This window comes from Mustela lutreola, chromosome 2, assembly GCF_030435805.1.
Source record: "Mustela lutreola isolate mMusLut2 chromosome 2, mMusLut2.pri, whole genome shotgun sequence".
NCBI classification, from domain to species: Eukaryota; Metazoa; Chordata; class Mammalia; order Carnivora; family Mustelidae; genus Mustela; species Mustela lutreola.
Genome location: NC_081291.1, coordinates 209824410 through 209839556, shown reverse-complemented (window position 1 = coordinate 209839556; position 15147 = coordinate 209824410). Strand labels below are relative to the sequence as shown.

The following is a 15147-nucleotide window of genomic DNA, read 5'->3' as shown; positions in this document are numbered from 1 at the left end:
CATGCCTATCAACAGCTTTCCCAAGAATTACACCAAACACCAGAGCACAGCACAACATTGCATACATGTAGCAAATAAATCTAAAGGCTTAATCTATTAGCCTGAAAATGTTTCACTCAGTAGTCTAAAGTAAAAGCAAACAAAACAAGTAAAAAAAGGTGAAAATGAGCATAAATTCTTTAAAATAATTTAGAATGCAGATATTCAGAGAGGAGAATTACTGATTGTAAAAGAAAATCTTTAAGTACATACAGTTAGTGCCAAATCAGGAGGTTCAATTTTTACAATTGTTCCGGACATTTTTACTTCTTTTAGTAGTTCTCTCAGCACTGGTGTTTGTGACAAATTCTGGAATATGGAATGGAAACAAAAGGAAATTTATTTCAAAGCAAATCAAATATTTAATTTATCACTAAAATATTTAAACAGTTTAACTGTCTATTCTATCAAAACAGAAAACTACTATCAACACTGCAGTCTTTATTGTATCGAGCTCAGGAAACAAAAAGTAGCAGCATGCTCTTTTCCCCCCACTTTATTTGGCTCATAAGTTCTTCAGTTCAGAGCTTAGTCATCACCCCCAAAAGGGCACTGCCTACTATCTAACATGAAGTAGTTACATTACCATTACCACCATCTGTAAGTAGGTATTTGTTTCGGTACTAGGTTATCCTGTGCTTCCCCAACGTTTGAGTACGAGTTCCTTGAAGCCAGGGTCAATGTTTATTTTGAATTCTAATGCATGCAATGCTTAGCACAGTGTTTTACTGTCATATAAAGTCAACAGTTCCTGAAGTATTCTTCGAAAACCCAGAAATAAATTACTTGGGGAAAAAAATTAATACTATAATAAGAAGTATGCAAGAACATCCTATAATGTGAGGGAAAAAAGTTTTATAGAGGGGAAAAAAAATTAACGTTGGCACCTGCATAACTGCATTGAAGAAACATGTATTTCCTAAATTACTGAGTCCTTTCACAGTTATTTGGGTAGCAGAATTAGTGGAAGGATTTTCTTTAGTCATATTTTCCTTTTTTTCTCGCTCTTGTTCATTTTTACTCTCTTTTTCTAATTTTTTATTTTCGAGTTCAATGTTACCATCTTTTGCTGCTTTAAGGGGAAGAAAAAGGAAAGAAAAAGCGATTCAGCAAAATGTATGATACAACTATACCAAATGCAAAGTTATACTTGGGACAGAGTACTAGAATTTGTGAAATTTTACCTAACATCATTATTCCCATCTGTTTGATTTTAAATGTTTTCTAATAAATGTAAGTAAATTACCATCACAAGAGAAAAACCACTAAAAAATATGTGAAAGTGATGGAAGCATTAGTTTGACAAATGAAACCAAACACTGTATGTTTGGTATAAACCCTCCCCCTTTCTACTGCAAGGCGTTTTTTAATAAATGAGCACATCCTACCTTATGAAATTAGAGTATAAAGCAATCAAGTAAAGAATGTGGACATGAAATATATTTTTAAATGAACAGGTCAAAAACGAACCCTGAAGTTAAGAACAAATAATTCTGGCTGGACAAAGATACTTCTGTGACTGTAAAAATCAAAACAAGTTTAAAGCAGATGATGTATGCCAACCCAATCAACTTAATTATGCATGAAAAAAAACTGAGAAATAGCTGGCCTTCACTTTTGTATTATCCAAACACAAATGTAACAAAATGAAGTCAGTATGAGGCAGGCCTCTCTCAAGTCCCCCTCTACAGAAAGGGCATCACTGCCCATTACTTCAGACTCATCACAGACTCTGACTAGATGATTTCTTAGATTCCCTTCCAACACAGGATAATAATTTATATTCCCAATGTTTTACATTCTTAACCAAAAATAGTTCGTTTGTTTGAAATCAACCATAATTCATTTTATTAAGGTATATGTAATGCTGAGCAGTACAGATACATTAATGGATACATAAAGATACATTAGTTAACATTATACATTCAATAATTAAGCTAAATTAACATTAAGTTAACATTAAATAGATACATTAAGTTAACATTACAGCGTACATTAAGAAACAAATGATTTTACCTGATTTTGGAGTTGTAGTACCAGCTTGTTTTCTAACATAATCAACCACCTGACCCAATCTGTTTGAACTACAATACTGGACCTCATCATCACATAGGTAACACCTGTGTCCCAAAAGAACACAGAGAAGAAAAGTGACAAACACAACCAAAAAAGGGGACAAATTATAATGCTTGGAACCCAAAAATGTGTAAACACCAAATTATTCTATTAAAGAAAATGAAAATAAAAACTCTGTGGTTTCTTGAAGAAGATTACCCATGTTAACTCTGGTTTACTATTAGTAAAATTAGCCAGAACTGTGGCTACATACAAATACTATAGGAAAATTCCAAACATTTTGCTGAAATGGCTAGTTACAATATTAGAGTCAAAAGTTTTTTCTACACATATTTCAAAATACAGACCTACATCATTAAAATTCACAAGTTTTAAAATTGACAGATGATGTTCTGTGAACACGGCTGTGTAAATGTTTTTTAAAGATGTGAAAACTGGTTTTGATGTTACAAGAAATACATGTACCAGTCTGACATTTATTTTCACGCAAATTCATTGCCAAAATTTTACTATATTCTCAGTTCATCTGAAATTTGTTCTCAGTGTTCCAAATTTTAAATAATAACCCACCACATGCCATTTATAATATCACAAGCAAGAAGAAAAACAAACGGGTGAAGATTCACATGTCTTCTACATGCTACAATTTCTAAGTGTGTACAATACTAAGCAAAAGGTTCTCAAATATCACATTCTCAAGCCTTTTGAAAGTGACAGTATTTAAACAAATTCCACAAAAATTTAAACTTTCTTGCTCCTTAAACACCTCCATTCCCCAATTTCTTGCTCCTTAAACACCTCCATCCCCCCATTTCAAATAATTACCAGTCAAATGATAGGCATAGAGTTGAAACTTACCAGACACTCCAGTTGTCCAAACTGAGAACCAGACAATGAGGTTCAGATCTTGGTGTCATATAGTGCTTCAAGGCATGTTGCTCCTGAGAATCTCTGCCACAGCCCTAGAGAATCATAATCATAAACCTCGCAGCCACAAAAGTTCACAAAAAGAGAATTCATAATTCATAATGCAAAAGAAAATGGCTTGAAAAATTCTCACTCTTACAATTCTAAAATAACATGTTAGACTCTAGAGAGAGTACCAATTTTGTGAAAAGCTAAGTACGAACAGGCAACTGAAAACATCTCAACAAGAAGGTATTTAGGAACAGTGCACTCAAAGGATTCTTCCTCTCCAACTTATCCTTTCTAGTCCCAACTAAACCACGTTAAGGAGCCATTCACTAGGTCTAGTGTGAGCCACTTAACAGCTTCCTAGGTATTTTCCTGACTTTGACTTTTTCTTCACGTACATATTTTTTCAGCTTAATGGTATCTGAAACAAATTTCTGTTCATATACTCAATTCAAAAATTATGAATTGCTTTCAAACTTTTTATTACTTTTTTTTAAAGATTTTATTTATTTGTCAGAGTGAGAGAGAGAAAGAGAGAGGTAGGCAGAGGGAGAAGCAGGCTCCCTGCCAAGCAAGGAACCCCATGTGGGACTCAATCCCAGGACCCCAGGATCATGACCGGAGCCACAGGCAGACGGTTATAACCAATTGAGCCACCCAGGCACCCCTGCTTTCAAACTTTTAATTAACAAACCTAATACCATCTGACCCTACTTTCTGGAGTTAACTTTCATATTGTCCTATATCAAATCCCACCCAGTTGTCAAGGTCTAGCTCAAAGACCACCTCCTCTCAGAAGCCTATGTTTATCCTCCCGGATAAGAAAACACTGTATGCTTGCTGTAAACAAACTCCTACAAAACATGGTGTAAATTCCTGGTGGCATTCCTTATGTTCTACTTCATAGTAAAGTTGTTAATGTTTATATCCTTCTTCCCCTGAACTATAAATCCTGAAGATACAAAAACAGAATTAATCTTCTACTACCAAAAAAAAAAACAAAAAAAAATTAGCAAATGGAAGGAGGTCAATACGCATTAACTGAACAAGCAAATGGGAGATTTTTCACCTACAAGATGTATAGACTTAGTCATAAAAGAATACGACCAGATTTTCTGTCTTTTGCTGGTTAAGTCACTGTTATGAAATATATCTTCACTATGTATCTATCTGAATTAGGCCACAAACTCTCTTAGATTGCACTACAGAAGTGGTCCTGTTTCTATAAAGCTAAAAATATACCTTGAAGGGGAACTGTTTATCAATGGCTTCTAATCTTCTATGGTATCAATACCACTGATTTAATTTATCCCATTCAATATTCAATGCTAAATAAATGATTATTAATTTTGAAAAAAAGTTTTCTTAACACCATTTGAGATTATTTGAAACTTAGAATGAGATGACTTGTCTTAAGATAGCAGCTGAAAGGGCACCTGGGTGGCTCAGTGGGTTAAGCCTCTGCCTTTGGCTCAGGTCATGATGTCAGGGTCCTGGGATCGAGCCCCACATCGGGCTCTCTGCTCAACAGGGAGCCTGCTTCCCTCTCTCTCTGCCTGCTTCTCTGCCAAGAGAGGTTGTCATCTCTGTCAAATAAATAAAATCTTTAAAAAAAAAAAAAAAAAAAAAAGATAGCCTTTGAGAATCTCTTGCTAATAGTGCAAAAGGTGACTATAGCAGGACGAAAGTTAACAATTAAGAGTGATATTATCTTAACTTTAGGAACTAAATAGATAGCAAAATAAAATTTATAATAGGAAATGTATTCTGGAAAAGGTAAAGGAAAATATATTCATTCTCACTTTATAAATTTAAGAGCTTCAGTGAAAACCTTTCAAATACAAATAATAAATGTGTTCTTTGCTAACATTCAATTTTATTTTTTAAATAGGCTCCACGTTCAGCATGGAGCCTAGTACAGGGTGCTTGAACTCATGACCCTGAAATCAAGACCTGAGCTGAGATTAAGAGCTGGGTGCTTAACCAACTGAGCCACCCAGGAAGCCCCAACATTCAAATACTTTTAAATTGTCTGACTGCAATGAGATAGCACTATTCTGCTATCAGAACTGTTAAAAATAAACTGCGACAATACTGAATGCTAGCAAGAATGCAGAGACAGTTGATCACTCATACAGAGCAGGTAGAAGTATAAAACATTAATGGACACTCTGGAAAACAGTTCGGCAGTTTCTTAAAAACTAGATATTCAACTAGTACATAACAGTAATTGCACTCTTAGACATTTTTCCAAAAAAATGAAATTATAAAAATTTGTTTACAAATGTTCATAGCAGCTTTATTTGTAATCACCAAATTTGGTATGAGAGCAGACCAGATGTCCTTCAACAGAAGAATAAATAAACTGTGGTACATCTATAGCATGGAATACTACGCAGTAATAAAAAAGAACTAAACACAATTTAGTAACTTTTAAGGCAATTATGCTAAGTGAAAAAGCCAATCCAAAAATGTTGTATACTGTATGATTCCATTTACATAAAATTTTTGAAATGACAGAATTTTAGAAATAAGGAACAGATGAGTGGCTGTGGGGTGCTTGAGGGAGAGATGGCAGTAGGGACGTGGGTGTAATTTTAAAAGGGCAACATATGGGGTGCCTGGATGGCTCAGCTGGTTGAGCGTCCGCCTCTTCATCTCAGCTCATGTCTTGGTCTCAGGGTTGGGAGTTCAAGCCCTGCATTAGCCTACTTTAAAAAGGGGGCAGGAGCATGGGCAACACAAGAGATCTGTGTAATTTGACAGTATTTGGTATCTTGACTGTGCTGGTGGAAACATGAATCTAGACAGGTGACAAAACTACACAGAACTTAATACACACAATCGCACATGCACAACATACATACACACAAATGAGAAGTAAAACTAGGAAGAACTGCTTAAAAGTGAATGGACTGTATCAATATTAACATCCTGGTTGTGATATTATACTATAGTTTCATAAAATATTCCACTTTGAGGGTGCCTGGGTGGCTCAGATGGTCTGCCTTCGGCTCAGGGCATGATCGGGTCCTGGGATTGAGCCCCCATCGAGCTCCTGGCACAGCAGAGTCTGCTTCTCCATCTCCCACTGCTCCTCCCAGCTCCCACCAGCTTATGCTCTTTCTCTCTCACTTGCTCTCTCTCGAATAAATAAAATCTTTAAAAAAAAAAAAAAAAAGTTCCACTGGAGGAAATGGGGCAATGTATATAGGGATATCTCTATATTACTTCTTATACTGTATATGAATCTATAATTATCTCAAAAAAAAATTCCATTAAAAAGAAAAAAAAAGTCCTCTGCCTCATCTTGAAGCTTCATGACAGGAATGCCGACCAGCCCAGTAGCCTAACATAGGAACTTAACTTGCCACCAATAACAAAGAGACCTGACCTTTGGTACCATGGCAATACTGTGAGCTGTTCTGCCCCTAGATACCATCCATGCCAAAACCCAGGTACTCACTCCCCCAGCTGCCACGAACGTGGCCTACTGACAGCTCACAGCTCAATCTATCCATCCCCAGGAATTATCCTCAGTGTAACGAAGCTGCCTTGCCCAAGGTCAGTTCCCCTCCCCAGCAGCATCCTACAGCCAGTGTTTAGTCCATGCACAAGTACAAAGGCCTGGCCCCTTCACTCAGTTCAGGACACCTCTGAAGGCCAGAATTCATTATGGGATCAGCTGAGGCCCCATAGTACTGGCTCTTACTTCAACTTCTCCCTCTGCTTAATCTTGCCTCCCTAACTCTCTTCCTGGTTGTGGTACTTGAGAACACTATCCAATAAACCATATATACACAGACCTCAGTCCCCAATCTGTTCTCCAGGAAAAAGGACCTAAACCAGCTGGCAGCCTACTCACCCAAACTGTGGTTTTACTAACACCTTCTAAATAAATTCAAAGAGTTTTATAAAATCCCATATTGATCAAAACCGAAGCATACCTGATGCCCACATTTAAGACATAGCCAAATTGAAGGGTTTTCTTCCGTTTCTTCTTCAGATTTATCTTTTATTTTATTGTCCGTCTTACAATCTTGGCAAATATTCCATTCCACATTCAATAAAGCCCTTTTCAAATTACCTTGTTCCAATCCTTTTCTAATGTGTCTGCACATAGGTTCTATTAAAACAAATAATAAAGGAGTATGTGAGATAAAAATGGCTTTCTGAAGTTAAACTCAAAACCTACCCTTCATCTGAACTTCAAAAATGAATTTATAAACAAACTGTTAGATAATCTGAAAGTTTAAATTTCTGTTTGACACTTGAATATTATGATGATGTGAGAAAGAGATTCTATACAAATTTTAAATTTTGGCTTTTTGAAGTCCCAGGTATAAACATCACCTTCCCAAATTCACTTCAATTCATTTATCTGTTTCCTTTCAATTAAGGCCTTTATCATATTATTATTCTCTTTATCTTAAAAGGTTCATGAAGAGGTCTTTTGTTAAGTCAACAATACAACCATTGCAAACCCAGCACTGTGATGGGGTCAGAAAACCTAAAAAAGACCAAGCCACAGTTCCTCTCTTTGAGTAGTATTCTGGCAGAAGCAGATAAATAAATAAATAAATGTATAAGAATCTCCAAAATGTTAAAACAAACAAAAACAGTATCTCCAAAATGTGCTATAGCAGTACACAAAGGGCTAAAATCAATGAAGGTTACCTAGACTAGGTAACATCTGTACAGCCTTATTTATAGTGAGAAAGCTTTCTGATATTAAGCACTTACTATGAATTTGACACTGTGCTAAATGTTTTTGCATACATGATCTCATTTAATTCTCACATCCCCCTAAAAGAAAGACACTACTATCCCCACTGACAGATGCGAAAACTAAGATTTAGTGCACAAGATCACATAACTACAGAATGGCTATGCCAGAATTTGGACTCAGGTCTTCCTGACCTCAAAGCTCACACTTAATAAACTATAAACTCAGGGACTGAACAACTGAAAAGGCCGTATCCCATGAACAAAAGTATGAGGGTATAAAATATCAAAGTGCATACTGTCTCCTCAGACTGTCATCTCACACGTGTGTAAAAACGAACAGCAGGACCTGAGCCCGAAAACCCTGTTGGGACCAGATCAGTAAAGGGCTTTGCAAGTCACTCTAAAACACCTCAGTTGTTTCAGGGACCCAAGAGGTTCAGAAACCAGTCAAGTGGCACATTTAGCTTTTGTACAATGAACTCAACCTGCACCCAGAGAAAATAAAAACTAATGAGATCATATAAAAAACTACTAAATCTCAACAGGTAGTTAAAGAAACACAAACTAAAAAAAGAAAATACTCTTTTTCAACTACACAATCAGCAGATGTTTACAAATGATACCAGCCAGTGTTGATAATGTTAAGGGAAATGGGCTCTTTATTTCACTGGTAGGGGGCCTGTTAGTAAAAAAAATTTGAAGGGCATTTTTATGGAAGCAAAAGAGCCTTGAAAATATTTATGCCATTTATTTCTGCAATTCTACTTGTAAAATCTGTACTAAAAAGATAGTTGGATGTGCAAAGAGATTTAGCTACAAAAATGTTTACTATCATTCCATTCATATCACTGAAAAGTTAAAGATTACCTAAATTTGTGTTAACAGTGGGGAATTACCAAATTATGAAATATGTTCCCATGGTCCTTTATATCAATGGAGTATCATGTCATTAAGAACATCAAGACGATTAAATGACATGTAAATAAAAACATTAAGTTAAAATGCAAATTAAAGAACAATAATGTACACTTTGATCCCATTTGTACATATTAAAATATGTCCATTTAGGGATATAAACATAACTTTAAAGATTCAATTGGTAAAATATACCTAAAGATTCAGAAGAATCATCAATTGGAACAGTTTTTCCCTTTGTCCGTTTCTTTCCCATGTTGGCACTTTATGGATTACTTACTGACACAAAATAACAATCTAGAAAACAAGATAAAGTTAGCTTGACAAAAAAAAAAAAGAGTATGTTTTATATTTTTCTAGGCGATAGTAACTAAGCCACATATTTTACGTCTATCACACTTTATAATTTACAAAGACCATTCACAAATATCATCCAGTTTTCAGTAAGAATTCTGAAGTAGACAGGAAAGTGTTACTCCTGTTTTTCATAGCTTAGAAAACTGATTCTTAGTAAGATTAAGAGTTTTGCAATAAGTGTAAGAGTCAGGAAAGAATCTGTGTCTTCTTATACAGATCTTTAAAAGTCTCAGCACTTTATACTACCAGGAATTCAGCTTTTCATTACATGAATGTGGAGTGGTGGTGGCATTTTGAAACAGAATAATATCACGTTCCCCTAAGCTATCTTTCTTAACTTTGCAGTCTATGCAAATCAAATTGATAATTTCTCCAAGAAAAATATGAAATAATTCTGAAGATAATCTACTAAAGGGAGTTAGAAAATTTACAAATTTCAAAGCCAAATATAAAAAGTGATCCACTGTTCCACATTTTCCATACCAGGATTCCCTCTGGGTATTAGCTAACTGAGAATTTATAACAACTGCATTCTCAACTGTTCACATTATTATATTACTGCCAAAATCAGTTTGGAAGACTATAACAAATCTAGCTGCACATCAAACCTTCATCTCCTTAGTTAACAATTCAAAATTTGAATATATTAAAAGTGCTGAAGGTACATACAGATCTACCTAACTTTAAATAATAATGATTCTGAAAATCTGTACTTCACATCAAATAACTTGGTGTCAAAATCACCTGAATGACTATAGTAATTATTTTACCTGGGATGTTTATTAAAATTCTGATTACATTAAGTGGAAAGCAGGACCTGGGAGACAGGTTTTGAAAACACTTCCCAATTAATTCTGATACTTAGCTGTTATCCTGTCGTGGCTAAGGTCTTAGAAATATTCCTCTTTTAGCTCTTACTTGTTTAGTTAGTTAATTCAAAAAGGTTTATATGAAGTGCCACATCTAGTAATAGGTAAACTTTCCAAGGATCATCTAAAATTTAACACGGTTCCATGTTTACAAAATAAACGAATTAACTAACAACAAAAACAACACAAAGTATACAGGCATATATAAAACTAGGGTACTTTTTACATACATTTCATCCCCTTAAAATAACATGTTAAATAATTTATCTTCTCTAGAATTAGAGATTTTAAGGGGGGGAGGAAACAGTACCCAAGCTCTTGCCTCAATCCAACTCCCTGTAATCTGTGCTGCATTCCAGTACCAGATACATCTAATAATACCATTTTCATCATATCTATGCTTCTGACCTGTGCACTTACAGTCCCTTAAAAATTGTCCTCAGTACTCTGGTAATCCTGATTCTCATTACTTCTCAGCAAAGAACCAGTAAAGTTTACTTATACCACGTTTTTTTTTTTTTAATCTCCAAAGCCATTTCATAAACATTATCTTATTTGATTTTACACAACCCTTTAAATGGAGCGTTTTGCTAAAGGAAAAAACTCAGAAACAAAATGACCAAAGATCACAGAGTGGCTGAGATGGAATTAAAACACAGATTTTTCAGTTCCAAGACCACCACTCTCTGCCTTCCCGTCAAACCAGTCTCTCCAAAACACTGTGGCCCCACCTCTAAGACTTTGATTTCTAGCTAGGATGTTCTCTCCTCTAGCAAAATCTTACCATTTCTCCAAGATATTCATTTCAATGAAGCCTTAGGCAACCATTCTACTATAAATAAACCTCTCAACTTAAGTTTCCCAACCTTTATAACGTGCGCTTTTGCTTTTGTCCCCTAATCCCATGGGCTGCTTCTTAAATCTTTGACCTGGACACGTGTTATTTCTCTATCTGGAATCTAAAGTTCTAGGAGAAAGAAATGGTTTTAGGCATCGCTTCTGAATTGCCTAAAGCATCCAATACAGTGTTAGTACATATAATAATACTTCCCAAGAAATACTGCTTGCACTGAAACAGAAAAAGAGCATAGTACCTGAGATATAAAAGACGATTATAAGGTGCATAGGTAGGTACACCTAAGAATGAAGCAAACAGGTTCCGGTGAAAAACAAAAAGGTAAAGAATTTAGACGTCTCCAGTAGTGAAGACAGCATTAGCAAATCTGGTTTGAGGACTGCGGTAGCCCCGACACCAAAGACCAACTTGACAACTGTAAACTACTCCGGTGAGAGGAAACTTCAAAGCTTTGGAAAGCGTTACCATAAATCATTAGCCGCTATAAAGGCCATCAAATAAACCTAGAAAAAAGAGTGTCAAGTACCATCAGCTATAAAACATCAATAAACCTATTAAGTTTTTCAGGTGAGTTCACATGAGAGTCAGCTTCTCAACCAAATTACCCTTTACAGGACTCCACACAAAATTTAAATCCAAGCTGGTCTTGCCGGTTCGCATAGTAATACAGCTCCCTCCCCCTCCCAGTCCTCCCATGCCTGCCCGATTCCATTAAAAATGGAAGCGTTTATAAAACTTTGTCAGCAGATCTTAAATATGGCTTTCAAGTTTGCCGTACATCGGACCTACCCTAGGGTCACCGAATCGTTGAGATGACAAATCCTGCCTTTCCTGCGAACCACCACACGGATGCGGCAGCAAACCCCACCTGTAGGGTGCTCCTGGCCGCGCGGCGCCCGCCACACCTCCCCTTCCCTTCCAACTGCTCGGCACCCACGGGGGAGCTTTCGGGTCCCGGGGTCGATCGGGGCGCCAGCACCGACAACTCATTGGCCAGCTCCTGGAACTGACAGGACATGAAGCCAATGAGAACGCGGTACCGGGCCGAGGCCGGGTAACGTGCTTAAGGAAGAGGACCCTTCGAGAAGAGAACCAGGTCAAGGCAGGAAATTCGGGCTCTCAAAACGCAGGAAGTGATGCGAGCGGTGACTCCGAGTCAGCGGGAACAGAACTCACCCACGGCGACAGCGCCCATGACTGCATCCCCTAATGAGCCTGTGGGCTGGCCAGCCAGCTCTGTCTTCCTCCCGGTGACGGAGAGAGAGCGACAGAGCTCAAGCCAGACTGACCCCTAGAAAGCAACAACTTCCGGTACGTGGCATGATGGGAGGCGGCTTAGTCCCAGGAGCCTTCGGCGCTGACGCTATTGCATCGGCGCTTGCGCGCAATTCCTTCCGGAAGTTCGGACAGCCATCTGGAAGAACCTGGCTGGCTGTTTTCCTCACTCTGGTGTAATTATGGAGTGGTTTAAATGCTTCGGAAGCATGAGCACCTGGTGATGGTCAGAGTATTGGAGTCTCCTTGATGGGTTTCCTTATTCACGTTACATCTGAAGGCAGGCTAGGACGGTAACATTTACATTTCACGCAGTTCCCCTTATTCTGCCCAATCGCCTTCTAAATGCTCAGTACGTAATTGTCTTGAATTTAACCTTGCCAACGGAAGGTAAAATTTTCAAGCATTTGCTACGCGTTTGTTAAAAATACGTAAGTGCCGCGCCTCCTGTGCAGTGAATTAAATGAACACCGGCTCGCTACCCTGGAGTTTAGTCTTTTACAGAAGACACAACAATCGCTTGGTGCGGGGGCGGGGGGAGGGGGGTATGCAAGCGCCAGCAGAAAAATAGGGGATATGAACAAGTAATTCACAATAAAAGGACAACTGGTCATAAGAGACAGGAAGAAATGTTCATCTTATTAGTAATCAGAGAAAAGTAGATTAAGAAAGTGGCATCCTGACCTATCAAACTGGCCAGAGTAACAAGAGTTGCATTTGACTCTTCTGCTCTTTACCGCTGATAGAATTTTTTAACTTTCTTCACTCAGCACACAGGCTTTTTTCTTCTTCTATTCTCAAACGCAGCCTTAGGGACACTGTACCACTTGCTTCCTCTGCCTAGAATGCTGCTGCCACTATCTTCTGTGGTTGCTATTTTATTGTAATTCTGTTTACAACTTAAGAGTCGCTTTCTCATTGAGAAATTGGGCAATCTAGGTTATAGAACCACCTGATCACTCCCATCACTTTATTTTATGTCACTACCCAGCAATTACCACTATCTAGTATTTTTCTTTCAAATTTACCTATATATCCCCCCCCCCCCACACACACACCCATACATACACAGAAACATACAAATGTAAATGGGACATCTCGTTTATCTTGGTTATGGCTATCTCTAGTACTCAGAAATATCTGGAACATAGTAAATGCTTACCACATACTTATTAAAGGACAGTCATTAGAAATGAAAAAGTTTGCAAGAGTAGCCTTACTCATAATGGCCAGAAACTAGAAACAGCCCACATTTTTAACAAAATAATAGGAAAACTGTGGTATACTCATAAAATGGGATTCTAAGCAATAAAAAGAAACTGTAAGGCATAAGAACAGGGATGCATCTGTAAAATATCATAGGGGCGCCTGGTGGCTCAGTGGCTTAAAACCTCTGCCTTCAGCTTAGGTCATGATCCCAGGGTCCTGGGATAGAGCCCCGCAGGGAGCCTGCTTCCCCCTCTCTCGGCCTGCCTGTCTGCCTACTTGTGTTCTCTGTCTGTCAAATAAACAAAATCTAAAAAAAAAAAAAAATACTATAGTGGAAGAAGACTTACACAAAAGTACATACTATGTAATTCCATGGATATGAACAGGCACAACTAATTATGGCAGGAAAAAATCAAAAGTGGTTGCCTCTTGGGGATTTGGGTGGGGACTGACTGAGAAGGAGCATGAAGGAACTTCTAGGATGGTAGTAATGTTCTATATCTTAATAGGATTTAAGCCACACGGGTGTATGCATTTGTCAAAACTCAGCAAATATACATTAAAGATGTGCATTTCATTTTTACCTCAAAATTAAAAATCAAACATTTGAATCTTAATGTTATTCAGGATGAAGTACTTAAGGAGAAGTATGCCAATGTGTGCAATTGCTTTGAAATGCATCAAAACAGATGGACTGTTTAGGATGAATGGATTAATATAAAACAGAACTGGTAGAATAAAAGGTTACGATAGTGTCTAGAATCATGACAACATCAGTTTCTCAGCAAATTCTTTGCTGTAGGGGGATATCTTCAGCATTGAAGAAAGTTAAGCAGCTTCCCTGGACCCTATCCATTAGATGCCAGAAGCACCGTTCCAGTTGTGACAATTGAAAATGTCTTCAGACATTACCAAATGTCCCCTGAGGAGCAAAATCACCTCCCTTGAGAGTCTCTTCACTACTTTACTGTAAAATTATCTCAACTTTACTGCATGCTTGAAATGTCTCATAAAAATTGGGGAAAAAGGGGGCGCTTGGGTGGCTCAGTTGGTTAAGTGTCTGCTTCAGCTAGGGTCATGATGCCAGGGTCTTGAGCTTGAGTCCCACATCCAGCTCCCTGCTTGGCGGGAAGCCTGCTTCTCCCTCTGCCTGCCACTCCCCCACCTTGTGCTCTCTTTTTCTCTCTCAAATAAATAAATAAAATCTGTTTTTAAAGTTGAAGAAAAAAGAGTAATAACATTGAAAAATGTCCACAAAACAGCATCTCAAAGATGCAGCTATGAAAATGTATGTACTAATCTTATTTTCATAAAAAAAAGTTGTGCAAGTTATTGATACCTTATACCAATAAATATGTTCACAAAAAAATCTTGAGATTTTTAAAATGAATATGTAACATAAAGAAAAAGTGCATTCCCTATATTTAGTTTGTGAAGAAAAAAAATCTAAATTACTTTCATGGTGGATTCGCCTTCAAACTGCCCTTTTATTATCAGAGACATATTTCTATGCAATGACACAGTATTTCCTAAAGTCACCACCACCACCATCCAGGCTCACCTCTCCCTAACGCCTTGCTATTTAGGGGCCAGAAGAATCCCTGTCGTGTGGGAAGATAGCAGAAACGCAGAATAGGGAACCCCACTCTTACATACTTAATCCCAAGCTACATAAAACCGAACGATTCCTACCCATGTTTGTATTTGAGGAGCGTTACTTTAATGGACCATTCCTTGACCCGGGAACCAGTGCCGTCTGATACTTCTCCATGGCAGTGGCAGCAGCTGAGAAATGCCAATAGAGTGGAATTTGAAGTCTGCGACTGAGAGGTACATAGCATCGCCGGGAATTCCGGCCGCCGAGCACCGGCCAGGACCAAACAGCCGGGACCAATGGGCTTCCGGGGC

The 15147-nt window shown here is 37.7% G+C and overlaps 1 protein-coding gene across 13 annotated transcripts in view; it reads right to left on the bottom strand.

The window, feature by feature from the left end:
- Positions 1–15101, bottom strand: part of USP16 (ubiquitin specific peptidase 16) — a 30092-nt gene extending 14991 nt beyond the window's left edge. The window contains exons 1-8 of one of the 13 annotated variants that reach the window (XM_059164539.1): positions 11932–12080; positions 10994–11036; positions 8869–8970; positions 6978–7156; positions 2974–3077; positions 2056–2159; positions 927–1111; positions 253–348 (exon numbers count right to left, since the gene is read on the bottom strand). In XM_059164539.1, coding sequence (XP_059020522.1) covers positions 253–348; positions 927–1111; positions 2056–2159; positions 2974–3077; positions 6978–7156; positions 8869–8929 — 729 coding nt within the window. In that variant the 5' untranslated portion in view covers positions 8930–8970; positions 10994–11036; positions 11932–12080. Of the gene's footprint in view, positions 1–252; positions 349–926; positions 1112–2055; positions 2160–2973; positions 3078–6977; positions 7157–8868; positions 8971–10993; positions 11037–11544; positions 11762–11931; positions 12087–14931 lie in introns of those variants that run through there. The other 12 variants (XM_059164540.1, XM_059164542.1, XM_059164543.1 and 9 more) reach the window with 12 other exon arrangements.
- Positions 15102–15147: the final 46 nt, after the last annotated feature.